Below are 14590 nucleotides of genomic sequence, written 5' to 3'. Positions count from 1 at the left end.
TTGGTGAAGATAACAAAGAGAAGATGAGTACAGTGCCTGGCAGTACACTGATGGGGGTGAGGCATCGGGTGGAAGTGCTATACTGATAGTATTTCAGTTGAAGCCTGGACATGTGGTCCTTGAAAGTATTGAGATCTGAGCCTTATGTTGATCCATTTCTGGAAAAGGAATCCTTTGGGGAAATTAAATATAGCCTCATAATGATGTGCAACAATAAAAGGGTAGCAGTCAGTTAAGTTTTACTCATAGCAGACCTTGAAACTAAAGGGCCTAACTTAATCATGTTAATTTCAATAGGTCTGCTCTGAATAAAATATAGTCAAATGCCACCCAAAATCTCTTTAAATAAGGATTGGTGTTCCAAGCCTGTCATGTCATGAACAGAAGCTTTCTGTATACCTCATTGTCATGGGAGTCGGTGAGGTGGATTTTCAACCTGATAGGGTTATCAGGGGAACAATAAGCCTGCCTTTCCTCTGGTCCCAATTTCAAAGGAAAGGAAATGCCTGTAGTTAAATAGAATCAAAGGCAAAAGTGCAGGCTACACATTCAGCTTCATATCTATCGGGCCTTAGTTCCTTATCTGCTGCCTTCTGTGATATCCCCAAGATGGGTCCTGCTTTTGTGTCATGTACACTTTACTAACACAAGAGTAATCCTTGACTTTAGCATCAGACCAAACTCTTAGGAGTTGTTGTATAAATCAGGGATGCGCACATTAGTAAATATATTAATGCCCTCAAAGTCCACCTGCTAGAGTCAGATGCAAAATAGTAGATCAGCATTTAGATCTGAGCTAGAAGTCCTCATTCCCAAGCTTTCTTCATTTTAAGTGCCTAAATTTTTTTTTAAAGCCCATTTGTTGTTCCTATTTTTAAGCAATTAGGTGTCAAAACTCTTACATCTTACATCTTTCCTGCATATCATCCTGCAATATAACAGTAAATTCCCATCTTATCTTTCTTCTGCCTTTGAAATGTGAGAAATAGCATTCTTCAATCCTGGGTGCTAGTTAGCCCCTTGAAGAACATTAGCATTTTTAAACATATTTTTTTGTAAACCACTTGGAATTTTAATTTAAGATCAAGTGGTGTAGAAATGTCATGAAGTAAATAATCAAGCAAGCAATTCTTTTATATTTAGGCCAACATACCTTGCTGTCATCAGATGTTTTAAAGATGTGCTAAGATGCAAGTTAAATTACAATAAAACTTCTACAAAATTCTTCTTGGCAATTTTATTCATTTATTTGTTAAGTTCATTACCTGCAGAGCAAATACGGTGGCCCCAACCAAATTCAATAATGAAAAAACCACAGTATTTTAACTAAAACATTAAAGTCATTATAATCATAGCAGAATCTGAAACAGCAACACCATTAACTAGTCTGGGCCTGACATGTTACTTCCAAATAAGGAGATGGTCTGCATCTGAATGGGTGACTGCCCGTGAACCACATGAATGCCACCTTGGGTCCCATGAGAGAAGATAGGCAGGATATCAATGTATGTATGTATGTATGTATGTATGTATGTATGTATGTATGTATGTAAATAAAATGTTTATAGAAGCCAAAGTATTTCTCAAAAGTCCAAGTTAGAAACACTGGTGTTGACCAGTTGTTCCTTGCCATGTAGCAAAATTAAAACCATCTGTTGGTATTCAACTACATTTTTTCCAGCAGTGCAAATATTAGTGCTAGCATAGCAGGACTTTGCCCCATCTTCTTCCCCTTCAGCCCAGAACACACCACCCCCAAATCTGCTTTGGGGGAATTGGGGGAATTCCCAAAATAAATTTAGAAGGTGCAGATTAAGAGGGAGAAGAGGGGGAGAACATTCCACTTCCCAAGAAGAAATCTTTGAACTTATGGAATGTTCTCCTTAGTGCTACAGTGAATGCAACCCATTTAAATTAGGTGTTGAATTGTGATACTTCATCTAGCCCTGTATTATTCTTCCTTTCCAGAAAAACACCTAGATAACATCAGCATTGCAGGAACCAAGTATTATTTCAGGAAGACAGAAAGCACTTTATAAGGGGACTCCGTTGATTAAAGAATTGTTAATTAATCCCCTGTCTTTTGTTTATCTGTATAAATTTAAAAACAGTTGCATATTGTGAAAACTTTACTATAAGGTGCCTTTTGAAATATTGAAAAAAGTGATATGAACAGTTCAAGAACTTACAATGTAATGAACACAATGCTGCCAGTTAAAAATGAACTACCTACCTCCACATTTTCTTTTACAGTAACAAATCCGAAGAACAACAGCAAAGCAAAAAGGCATGCCAATTTAAGTAATTAAGGGCACAGTCTCATTTTCTCTTTGTTGCACGAGAAGGAAGGGAACGGGAATCTCATGCGAACACATCAACCAGTGATTGTGACACTAGAATCTGAATCTAGTATTGATCAAAGTGTTTGTTCAAAAATAGAAAAGAAAAACTTCAAGTGACATAATAGAGCCTGGTGCGTTGACTCCCATACTTCCCAAGCGTCTTACAGGACAGCAGGAGCCAACCCCACTCTGTTATTTCCACGGTCAAAGACAGAGTAGTATTGGCCAATGAAAACATCGCCCAGAATCCAGAGCGGTCCAGCTGGGGGTTGCATGTCTAAGCCCTGGAATCCGCTGGTGCAGAGTGCCATCCCATCGCTATTCTCCTAATGGGGAAAGAAACAATTATAGATGTGAGGGCAAACAATATTAATTTATCAGGGAGCAAATCATTCCCAATCCAGGATGCCAACATTCTGTACACAGAATAGGAGTTTCATCCATTGAACTGAAAATGCTTTGCTACAGGCTGTATTTACCATTTTATATTTTTTAAAGGCAAATAAAGTGGAAGCACTGAGAGCACCACAAGGCAAGGACAAATCCTGATGGCCAGTTTGAAACCCTACTGGTAGTTTCTGGTTCCTATCTGCAACACAACCCACAAGGTCCTCATGCTCATGGGTTGGGAGTTAGACAGGATAAAGGAAAGTAAGTTGCCTGGAGCTTTCTTTCCTTCAGTTTGGGTTCTACTTGTTTTGCTGTATTTCGTTTACCTAAGCTAGAGAGACGTGAGGCAGCTGGACTCAGAGAATGCATGCTGTGTCCTCTGACACCCTTCAAGCCAATCACGCTCCTCCTGGTATCCTTTCACTAGGAAGGGGGTTTCCCTATCACTGATAAAAGGATCCAAAGGGAGTTAGGGTTGCCTTCCAAACTCAATCTTCCTTATGCATCCTTTCAATGGCAAGGGCGCCTTGCCACAAACACACACTCTTAATTGTGTGTGCACATGCCCACACCTTGTGAATTATTATGTATCATCATTTACTTGTACAGATTAAAATTCCCCCTTGACATATAAGTAACAAGCATGCATGGAAGCTGTGGCCCTTTTGTCCCTTCTTAAACTGTTTTGATTGCAGAGTTCAATTAAAGAGGGTTAATAGGTAACCAATTGTCATTACACAATCCAAGCTATGCAGCCCTAGGAGTTCTGCCACAGTTTTGTTTTGTTTTGACCTCTCTGACGCATGATCCCTGTACAGACTTTTCTGAATCTGAGTTCATGGAAAAGTTTCTTAATGAGGAAACTATTATTCCAAAAGAAGAACTGTTCTCGTGCCTCTTTCCTCAATGTGGAGCTAAAGAAAGATCTCACAAAACTAGCCCATACTTCCTCACAAACGTCAGGCATTCTTGTCTTGCAGAAGAGGACCCAAGAGAAAGAGGACTTACCTGGAGGGTGTAGGCCTCTGGGGAAAGAGTGTAAGGGATCCCATTGATTGTGAAAGTAACGGTAGGCATTACGTTCAGGTTGCTGCATTCCATGGCATACTGCAAAACAATGGAGATGCTTGCAATGGTCCAAATACAGATTTTTGAGGTAAAACCAACCAACGAAAGAACCCACCTATGCAATTTGGTTCTTTCTACATTCTTTCTACATACAGGAGAAGAAACAACTGGATGCATTCTTTCTTGCACTGGGTCATTTAAAGGTATGTGCATGTAAAGGCATTGCCTCATAAATATGCATTTCAAACTGCATAAGGGGAAAAAAGCTTGGAAGTAATGAGTTATAGCAGAAAAAACAGCTGTCAGTGAAAAGCTTACACAGCCCCCTTTCTCCCCATCTGTATTTCAGCAGCATGTGGCAGTGGAGGAATGAGGCTCATGAAGTGATCCTCAATATGAGAATTAGGGGGTTACAAGCATATCCCTCTTTTCAGCTATTCAATATTAGACCAAGCTGCATGATTCCCTGGGTTTTGGCCATTTTCAATTTCCAGCATCTGACTGCTTTTCATGACAGCTTTCTCCCAAAGAACTTTCTAAATTCATCTGGGCTGTCAGTTCAGAGAACTCACCCGCAAAAACCATCTCCTTCCTCCAAAAAAAGACCCTCGCTTGGAAACTGTATTTAGCAGACACTTATGAGTACTTGACGCGGGTGGCGCTGTGGGTTAAACCACAGAGCCTAGGACTTGCCAATCAGAAGGCCAGCAGTTTGAATCCCCGTGACGGGGTGAGCTCCCGTTGCTCGGTCCCTGCTCCTGCCAACCTAGCAGTTCGAAAGCACGTCAGGTGCAAGTAGATAAATAGGTACTGCTCCGGTGGGAAGGTAAACGGCATTTCCGTGCGCTGCTCTGGTTTGCCAGAAGCGGCTTAGTCATGCTGGCCACATGAGCCGCTGTCTGCAGACAAACACCGGCTCCCTCGGCCAATAAAGCGAGATGCGCGCCGCAACCCCAGAGTCGGTCATGACTGGACCTAATGGTCAGGGGCCCCTTATGAGTACTTAAAGTGGCATGTCAAATGCAGTACAAAGTAAACAACAACAACAAAACACCTAGATGGGTATTAATACGGATGGGCAGATCAGTCAATTTCAGTTTCTCTCAGTTTGCAAACAAACAATAACAAATTAATTAGCCCTCATGAAAAGCCATCAAGATTTTAGTGAGGATTTCCCCCAACATACACATTTTTCTGTGTAATTTGTTTAAGATATATATTTTTGCAAAGCAGTTTTCCCCAATATCATGCATCTTTGCATGTTATTTTCACTAATAGATGCATTTATAAGCACACTTTATACTAGTATGTGCATTTTCATACACATTACAGTGATACCTCCGGTTACGAACTTAATCCATTCCGGAGGTCCGTTTGTAACCTGAAACCGCTCGTAATATAAGGCTTGCTTTCGGTAATGGAGCCTCCCGCTGCTGCCATCCTGCCAGCGCGTGACTTCCGCTCGCATCCAGGGCAAAGGTTGCAACCAGGAGCATCTACTTCTGGGTTAGCAGAGTTCGTAACCCGCAGCATTCTCAAGGGGGGACGATATATAACACGAGGTCGCAAAACTGCATTGCAAAATTCAGAGAAGTGTGAATTCAAAAAAGGATGCCTGTGTTTCTGATTCATGCTCTTTTGGAAGGTGCCAATTAGGTCAATTCACCTTTAAATGTGAACTGGGCCAAATCCCAACCCCCCAATCCCTAATGATGAAGAAAGAAAAGCAAAGGAGGACCAGGAGGCCCTAAAACCAGCAAAAAGTAAAACAGAAGTGCAAAGAGAAAAGTATAGAGTTTGCCCTAGATGTGTGTCACTCCATCTGAGATGCTGTGGTGAGTTTCTTTTCCAAATCAGAACCTACCTCCCCATCCATAGGTACTGCTCCAATTAATGTCTGCATTCGCTTTATATCTTTAGAAGGACCTGTGATGAGAGAAGTCCCTGTGTCCACTATAGCTTGGCATCCTTCTGCACAAAATTCAATTGTTCCACCCACCTGGATACTGAAAAGAAGGACAATGAAATCAGCCCTGAATAAAGGGTGTGGATGGCTGCTGCTCCAGCAGAACTGCATTGCTGCCCTTATTGCCCATCTTATTATATGGTAACCTGACCAGAATACTCTTTTCCTGGATGTGTGACTGCTATATCACATGTCTGTGTTTACTTTCCAGGCTTGGAAAGTGTGAGAACGGAAGCCAGTCTTATCTCTTCCATTTGTACTGTTCTTTTGTACTTCTTTACTCTCTCTCTTTTGGAGAAGAAGTGAAAGGACGCCATGATTGCTTTGTCCTGTATATATTGCTTAATAAATACTTAGAATGCACACACCTACACTCCACGTCGTTTCTGCCATGAGCGTTTCTGCCATGAGCGTTTCTGCCATGAGCGTGCACATAGTCTTTTGATATGTGTTGCTGGTGCACATGTCCCAGGCTGCACTTCATCAGGAAGATGCCTGGAGAGGTCTGCATCATTCCGGGAGCTGCGTGGGCATGTTCCGACAGACCAGAATACTCTTTTCATTTTTAATGGCTGCCATTTTCCTCTTGGCTTTTCGCTCCTTGCAGCTTTATCCATCTAGGCCATGGGTAGGCAAACTAAGGCCCAGGGGCCAGATCTGGCCCAATCGCCTTCTCAATCTGGCCTGCGGACGGTCCGGGAAACAGTGTGTTTTTACATGAGTATAATGTGTCCTTTTATTTGAAATGCATCTCTGGGTTATTTGTGAGGCCTGTCTGGTGTTTCAACATGAGTAGAATGTGTGCTTTTATTTAAAATGCATCTCTGGGTTATTTATGGGGCATAGGAATTTATTCATCCCTCCCCCCAAAAAATATAGTCTGCCCCCCAACAAGGTCTGAGGGACAGTGGACTGACCCCCTGCTGAAAAGTTTTGCTGACCCCTGATCTAGGCCCTGGGCCACTGGTAAAGATCAGAAGATCCATAAGAGATAAACAAGATAATGCTTCAAATGCATCTTTGTATTCTGAGGAGTATGGCATGCAGGGGATTTAACCCTTTCTCTTGCTCTGTTTTCCCATTGAGAATCACCTCCTGAAGCTGCCATTTTTGTCTTTATCTGTTTTGGAGACTAATGGCAGCTTTGGATGTTACAGGGGAAAGGACCACATCATGGTCCCAGTCTGGACTGGAGGACCCCCATGGCTGCATATTGGAATTCCAAGACTCTAATAGATATCACCCAAGCAATGAGCTACTAAGCTTCAAAACTACAGGCAGCAGTTGCCTCCTTTACATAACTGGGGAAGGTAGCCTGGAATTTCTGCACCCAAGGCAATGGTCTAATAACACTTTCCATCAGTGCAAGGATATCTGCTTGTACAACAGAACTTCCCCCCTCCCCCTCCCCCCACCTGTTCTGGGGTTTCTCCTAACCCCCCGGAGCAGATTTGGGAAGGGCACAAGGCACCCATGGGGAGAGAAGTGGGGAATTTCCATTGCACAAGCAGATATCCTTGTGCTGCCCTCAGTTCCCTGGACTTTGGCCTACATTGATGTCAGGAAAGCATATTACTGATTTTCATTACAGCCTTCTCTCTACAAACTTTCCCATCTTTTTCTGTGCTGTCATTTCAGAGAATTCCAACACCAAGAAATAAGAGGCACTTACTTATCCAGTAGAATCTGCCAGTATCCCTGTTTAGTGACTGGAATCCAGTTGAGGCTTCCACTAAAATGGGAAGGATCAAAGCCACCAAAGATCAGTTCCCCTCCTATAGAAGAATCTGGGTTCCTGGAAAAGAATTGGGATTTCCTTTGATGTGGGCCTTTCCATCAGTGTAATTCCACTTTACTCCACTGATATTTCACATGAATTCCCTGCGTCTTTTAAATCTCTGCATGTATAAATAGTCACCATCTGCTTGCCTTTTGGTCTCAGTTTTCATTTATTTTATTTAATGCAGATGCTGGCCTTGAAAGACAAGCCAGTGACTGGTATTGTTGGTCATGTTCTCATACCTGTTCAGGTAAACAGAGAATATTGGCAAGTTCACCAAGTTTTGAGCCATCATATTATCAAAGACGGGGGTGACTCCATCCACCGCCAGGGATGGGTAGGCCAGACCAAGGATCCCATCAAATTCTGAATCCAGAAAGGTGTTGCCAGGCTCATTGACACTCTCTGCAAACTGCTGATTGGCTACAGTGATTCCTTCAACCTGGAAGGCAGAAGTCCTACACATTATTTCTCATCCTATGGTCACGTAAGAAACCAGTTATGGTGAAACCCAGAAGGTAAAGTTCAGAGAGAAGGAAACATTTGGGATATTATTATTATTATTAAAATTTATTACCTGTCATTCATCTTAATGTTTTAGGGCTAGTTACAACAATTAAAACACAATGTTAATATCAAAACACAATAGTAAAAAAAACGTTTAAAGCCAAACTTAAAATTCAGAAATTATGTACAATGAAAGATATAACAAGGAAACATGAGAAAAGCCTGGAGTTGATGCCTGACTACACAGACTCAACCAAGGCCTTGGACTAATAATAATAATAATAATAATAATAATAATAATAATAATAGTACCCTGCCCATCTGACTGTGTTGCCCCAGCCACTCTGGGCTGGTGCCAGTTTAAAGTATACCATACTGGGATGTAAAGACTAATAGTCTCAATCAATGTGAGGCAGTTTCATATGCTCAAGATGCAGTAAGTATTACAGGAGAATCTCTTAAGGCCCAAGACATAGTAGTAATTTTCTTTGAACATCCTGATTTACATGAACTAGGAGTGCTGAGCATCTTCTAAGATCAGGTCTTTTGGAGCTAGGAAGAGTTCTGGACTTGAAACCCTGAGAAAAACAAGGATGCCCTCTGCCCCTAAAAGGTGTTCATGTGTGGCCCTGTCTTGTCCAGGTAGAATCATAGAATCATAGAACTGTAGAGTTGGAAGGGACCCTGAGGATCATCTAGTCCAACCCCCTGCAATGCAGGAATATGCAGCTGGTCCATACAGGGATCGAACCTGCAACCTTGGTGTTATCAGCACCATGGTCTAACCAACTGAGCTATCCAGTATGGTAACACTTCATCATCTCAAAGGAGAACAGGATATGATAAGAAGGCTTTGAGAAGCATAAAAGAAAGAAGTGGGTCTTCTACTCACAGTCACTTGATCCATTCCAATTATTCCCGTCAAGCTACCTGTGCCATATTGAATGGAAAAAGCAGTCCCCACTTCGCTGTAGGTGCTGGATTGTGATGGCTGATACCTGGAGTGTGTAGCTGTGGGGGTTTTTTAAGGGGGGGGAATTGTGAGAACACTGCAGGAATAAAATATGGCACTCCATAACAGGCATATGAGGAACAATATGGAACTTTTATGCAGCACCATTTCCCCCAAAAATTGCTGTGTGGAAACGACCTTGGTCTCACTGAACACAGCAAGACTTACTCCTGAGTTAACATGCAGAAGACGACAGTCAATTATTTTGCATTCACTATTCAACAATTCTTCCAGCGCCTCGCTTATTTACACAATAATTTTTTACTTAGAAAAATCACTCCAAGCTGCTTTTTCCTATCACCATTCCTCAGGGAATCTGTCTGAATGTATTCTTTTTTTCATCATTTATCACAGTAAATGCGCCTCCCTGTGGTGAAATCATGATCACACCCTGACAAGCAAGAAGAAGTAAGACTTAACACAAGATTTCCATGGCTAATGATTTCCCCTCCGGACTGTTCCTCTTTTTTCCCTTCTTTACAACAGATTCTTCCTGTGCTCATATTCATTTTATAGTAAACACTTTCCAATCACAAAAGAGTAACTTGCAACACAATCAGCAGGGGAGGAAGATAATTTGACTCCCATTTTACAGATGGGATAAAGTACAGCTTACATATCGCAGCCACCAGACGGAGCCCACTTTACTTTGTATCACACAGAAGCCATGATGTGATGTGATCTATATCCAAGTATCAAGTTACCACAAACAGCCATATGGAAAGATCGGTGGGAGGTGTAGGGGGAATTGCCTGACCCTATGATGAAGGGCCTGAGTGTGTGTGTTTTTAAAATAAGGTTTTATTAAAGCTTTCCATCAAACACAGCTTGCCCTGAGGGCCACATTTCCTCATAAGCAATCTTTCAGGGGCCATATGCCAGTGGCAGGTGGGCAGAGGTGAAGAAGCAGGTGGAGAAACAAGGGAGTCTTATCTCTGTACAGTCAGCTCCATGCAAAGCAGAGGTTTACACAGACATCCCTCCAACCAGGCAAGCAAGAGGCCTGATCACAATTCAGAAACAAGTTCTGGCCGGGCAAAGCACTCGAGGATGAGTGTGGAGCAGGGGTGTCCCCTGAGGGCAAGATAAGAGAGCTCTGGAAGGCCTGAGGTTCACTACCTCTGAACTGCATGGTAACTGTTTGCACAGAGCACAGTTTAAAGTGGGTTCTTCATGGGTCTCCATGATATGTAAAATCAAGATGTGATTCGTACATCAGGATACAAAGCGCTTTGTAACCAAGAAACCTGACCACTGCCTTCGCCTCAGGGAGTTGACCCTTACATATCACTTTTTTGCAGCTTATAGTGAATTTACTCTTTAAACACAACCAAAGTCCACCCACAGCCCATTCCTCTCCTCCCACCCCCATCCATACCGCAAGCTTTGCTGACACAGTAAACGGATGGCACCCAGAGGTTGGAGGAACCTGTGTCAAAGAGCACAGTGAAATTCTGAGGAGGATTCCCGATGGAGATCTGTCCAAAATATTCTACCTAGCAGAAAGGGAAAAAAACCAACATTTCTTTTCCAGGTATTGTGATGGAGAAATACTCAGCACAGCTACAGAAAAGCAGAAGCCTTTCCCAACCTTTGCGCATTCAGCATTTACAATATGCCCCTTTGCACAGACATATGGAATTAGGGACTTTGAAAAAGAGACCTGAACTTTAGCTCTGTATCTTGACCTAGAAGTACACAGCTAATGTGATATACCATCCCAGCTTTCTAACTAGAACATCTTATTGGTGGAAAGAATGTGATTCTTTCCCCACAATGCCCCTTCAGATAGCAATAATGCAACAACATTGGGGAAGCATCGCAGAATAGCTAACAAAGCTATAAATCCAGTATAAATCCATCACTAACGCACTATTATTGCACCAGGGACATGTTGCAGAATATACTAGAGGAGCAGCGAGATAAACACCAGTCTGGCGGGACTGAAAGAGAGGCACAGAATTAGATGGTATCCGGGTGGGGTTTGTGATCTGATATGCAGCAGTGGATTTCCTGCTTGTAGCTGTGCTTTGCTTCCTCCTGTGCTGAACTTGTACATTTGTAAATGCCTTAAGTCTCCAGTGATCTCTCCTCCAAAGGAAACCAAAGCTGGGTTAAGTGCTGCCCTTGGAGGGGGACTTCCAGGTTAGCGCCATCGGCAATGGCGGAATTCCTCTGACTCAGAGGAACCCGCTCCGCCAAAATCGGGTCTGGCTGCCGCGGCGAAGGCAGAGACCCTCTAAAAATCCCAGGCGGAGGAAGCCTGGGAACGTGGGATTCGGCTCACACCAGGAGCACCCCCCCTACTCACACGGAAACCCCTTTTCGGGGGTTCCGAAGTGACGCGGGGTGAGTGGCGCGGTGTCTCGAATCAACTGCTATTTTTGCGGAGTGAAGCCGCACAGCCGTTGTCGGAGAGCGCTGACTTCTTTTTGTGGACATTCGGATTTCAAACAACAACCCGTGAGTAGTACGGAAATTGGATTTTTAAAAAAATATTCTTAAATTCGGCACGATCGGGGAAGGTCCAAACAGGAAGTCCGCCTCCCCTTTCTGTAAATAATTTAAAGCAAAGAACCTGTCAACTAAGGTCGTGGAGAGATTTTTTCCTTTTTTTCTGTAGAGGACTTTAATTCTACGGATTGACACTATAAGAAATTCTATCTGGAAGCAGGGGAGCCTGCAGGAAAAGAATTAAATTTGGGAATTGATGTGCCACCCCCCACCCCCCCGGACCCGGGAGTGGTCCGTGAGAGCCCGTTGATGAAGTATAGAACAATTTGACAGCTGTCAAGCTAGCTGTCAAGACGCAAAAAGAGGACTTTGTTTCTGTTGTCTACATTTGTTACAAGCTTGCTTTTGAAAAGAAGGAAGGACTGTTACAATTTAACTGGACTTTTGGATCTGTGCTGAAAGGAGTAAAAAGAAACTTAAATTCCCCTAGAGGGAGCTTTGGGATATTGCAGAGAATGGCTGTTGGAAAGGAAATCCAGTCTGAATTGAATAGGACATTCTTTCTCTTGGGAAAGTTGCAAGGTCAAATTGGTGTTTTGACTACAAATGTTACAACTTTGGACACAAGAGTGAGTACCATCATTGAACTTGATAAGAACTCGGCACAGGAATTTTATTCAACTGAACAAACAGGGAAATTTGAGAAGGAGAATTATGTTGTCTCTGAAGAGAAGAAAGGGGGAGCCGTAACCCTGCAGATGCGAAAGGAGAGCTGCAATTTGAGGCCCGACATGATGGCAACAAGGGGAAATAAATTTTTGAAGATGGAAGCTTGGCCTGAATTGGAAAGTGAAAGATGGAGAGATCTCCTTACATGGAGATCAGATGACCCTAGGATTATAAATTTGATTCAGGTGGAAGTTGGAGCTTTGGGGACATTTGGATCTGAAAGGAGAATGAAACAAGATTTGGAATACCCCATAGGCCTTACTTTTAAGTACGAAGGTTTGGCTGGAAGGAATGTGGATGCTGTTGGGTTGGAGCTTCCCCGAGATTTGGCTTTCAATACTAAGGACTATCAAAAAGACTGGCAGAGGGGACATGAGAGAGACTTAAGAGCCTCTGATGTAAGATCTCCGGGCTAATCGCCTTTTGAGATTGATGGACTTATGTTGGGGACTGAAACCGGGAAGGGGGTATGGGTGGAATGGAAATTGGGAACTCAAAGGGTATACAATATAATTTGCTTTTTTGTTTTTTATGAGAGTTGGGAAATTCGTGGAAGGGAATCTTTTTCGACCTTAGAGAAACGTCTTAAGAATAAGTATTGATATATAGGTTTGGATGAGAGTTAAGATTGGATAAAGTAAAAGTGGTTTTTAAAATAAATTAAATTACTTAAATGAAAATAAGGTTGAAGGATTTGCAGAAATAACTATTTGAACCAGAATACAAAAATGGGAGGTGTGAGGAGGTCAAGGAAATAAGTAAAGGAAGAAAGTTATGCAAAGGTTTACTCTGTTCTTTTTTCTTTTTTTTTAAGCGAGTGTATTTTCTTTTTTTGTTGTTGTATTTTTTTGTATTTTGTATTTTTCTTTTTTTTTCTTTCTTTCTGTAACTCTTAAACTTTGAATAAATATTATTTAAAAAAAATAAGTGCTGCCCTTGGAACTTCTTGTTGCTTGGAGGAAGTGGGGAGTACATAAAATTATAATTATGTTCTTCCCCACATAAGGGAAGTAAAATGTAGAAATAATTGGATTCATTACATATATGCATATACTGAATAGAACCCTTTGTCTAAGACCAGAGCTGCTTTTCAAAGTGGCCCATCAAAAAGAAAACGAATAAGCCAACAGCTTGCAGAGCAGATATATGGCAAGGTGCCATATATTATCTAATTTCTGAATTTGTATAGATTCGGTTGAAGTGGGAGACAGGGAGCTTGTCTAAAGGTCCTTCATGCAAAAACCACACACAACAACAACAATGCAACATCTGTCTCCTTTGTCGTTGCCATATTGCTGCTTCTCATGGTTCCGCTTCAGCTCTTAACTTACATCAAAATAGTTGAGGAGTGGCTCGTTGGCTTCCTGGATAGCCAAGCAGTCCTGGGTGTACTGGATCATATCCAACTTGTGGGCCTTCCAGAACTGAGACAGTTGCCCACGTTCCCTCAAAGTCTTCCTCAAAGATTTATGTCTTCTCAGGGGAACTCTGAGGGGAAGCGGAAGAAAATGTAAGTAATGCTGCACTGTAAAAATTAAGAAAAGCATTCTTATGAGGAACAACTATACAGCAGTTGCCACCAACTCTATGGTTTTTATTGCTCTTTAGAACTCTGTCCATGGCGTATTTCTTATGAGTTCACCGCTGGCTTTGTTGTTGTTACCATGAGATAGTTATTGCCTGATATCAATAGAAAGCCAACCTAGATGAAGTGGCAAATACGTTTTCTGCAGTTGGTCATTATTTGCCATGTATTGTTATGCACTCTGTGGATCCCATTAGCAATGCTCCACACAGTGTGAGATTTGATCACCATGCACCTTTGCTTTGGAGGATCATTCACCACACATTCTCGGGGCACTTGTGTGCCAGTGTTGGAAGTCTGTGTGCTGTAACAAATTTGGGGCACTAGTTTTAAGTGTCCTGCCGTTTGCAGGATTGAGCCTCACAGCTAAGCCTTGTGACTGGGCAACGTCTACTGCTTGAAAGAAGAAAAAATAAAGCCAAGGAAATGTGCTTACCTGTGAAATCCACTGGCCAGCCAAATGCAAAACATGAAAAGGATCAACGGCTTCATCCTGGCAGTACAGGTCTTATGCTTTCCTTGACTTGTAACAACTGAACAAAGGCTTTGTACTTATACCCACATGCCATGCCCAGCCCAGCCCCTGTGATAAAGCTGAAGAAAAATATACAGCAAAAAGGCCACACCACTTAATGTCAATATAACACCTTGGAAGAGAAATGAGTCATTGTACCTGTGTGCCATTCCAGCGACAAAAGATTAGGTGATTTCTGGACACAATCAGGAAAGGGGAGGAATAATGGCACCCACTGGTTAT

The 14590-nt window shown here is 42.3% G+C and overlaps 1 protein-coding gene and 1 long non-coding RNA gene across 3 annotated transcripts; one reads left to right on the top strand and one right to left on the bottom strand.

The window, feature by feature from the left end:
- Positions 1 to 1222: 1222 nt before the first annotated feature.
- Positions 1223 to 14361, bottom strand: CTSE (cathepsin E). Its single transcript, XM_081865263.1, has 9 exons — positions 14270 to 14361; positions 13580 to 13736; positions 10444 to 10561; positions 8946 to 9064; positions 7789 to 7988; positions 7439 to 7561; positions 5665 to 5806; positions 3741 to 3839; positions 1223 to 2668 (listed from the first exon to the last, which is right to left on the bottom strand). Exons 1-9 carry the CDS (start codon positions 14323 to 14325, stop codon positions 2504 to 2506), a joined length of 1179 nt encoding a protein of 392 aa, XP_081721389.1. The 5' UTR covers positions 14326 to 14361; the 3' UTR covers positions 1223 to 2503.
- Positions 3858 to 7529, top strand: LOC309343593. Of its 2 annotated transcripts, XR_014157342.1 has the most exons (4): positions 3858 to 4003; positions 5446 to 5635; positions 5721 to 5907; positions 7405 to 7529. It is a non-coding gene; the product is annotated as an uncharacterized lncRNA (long non-coding RNA). The 2 variants fall into 2 exon arrangements; XR_014157343.1 differs by lacking the exon at positions 7405 to 7529 and having other exon boundaries at positions 5457 to 5635; positions 5721 to 5832.
- Positions 14362 to 14590: the final 229 nt, after the last annotated feature.

Source organism: Podarcis erhardii (genome assembly GCF_964252035.2).
Source record: "Podarcis erhardii genome assembly, chromosome: 6".
NCBI classification, from domain to species: Eukaryota; Metazoa; Chordata; class Lepidosauria; order Squamata; family Lacertidae; genus Podarcis; species Podarcis erhardii.
This window is presented reverse-complemented; position numbering and strand designations above follow the sequence as displayed.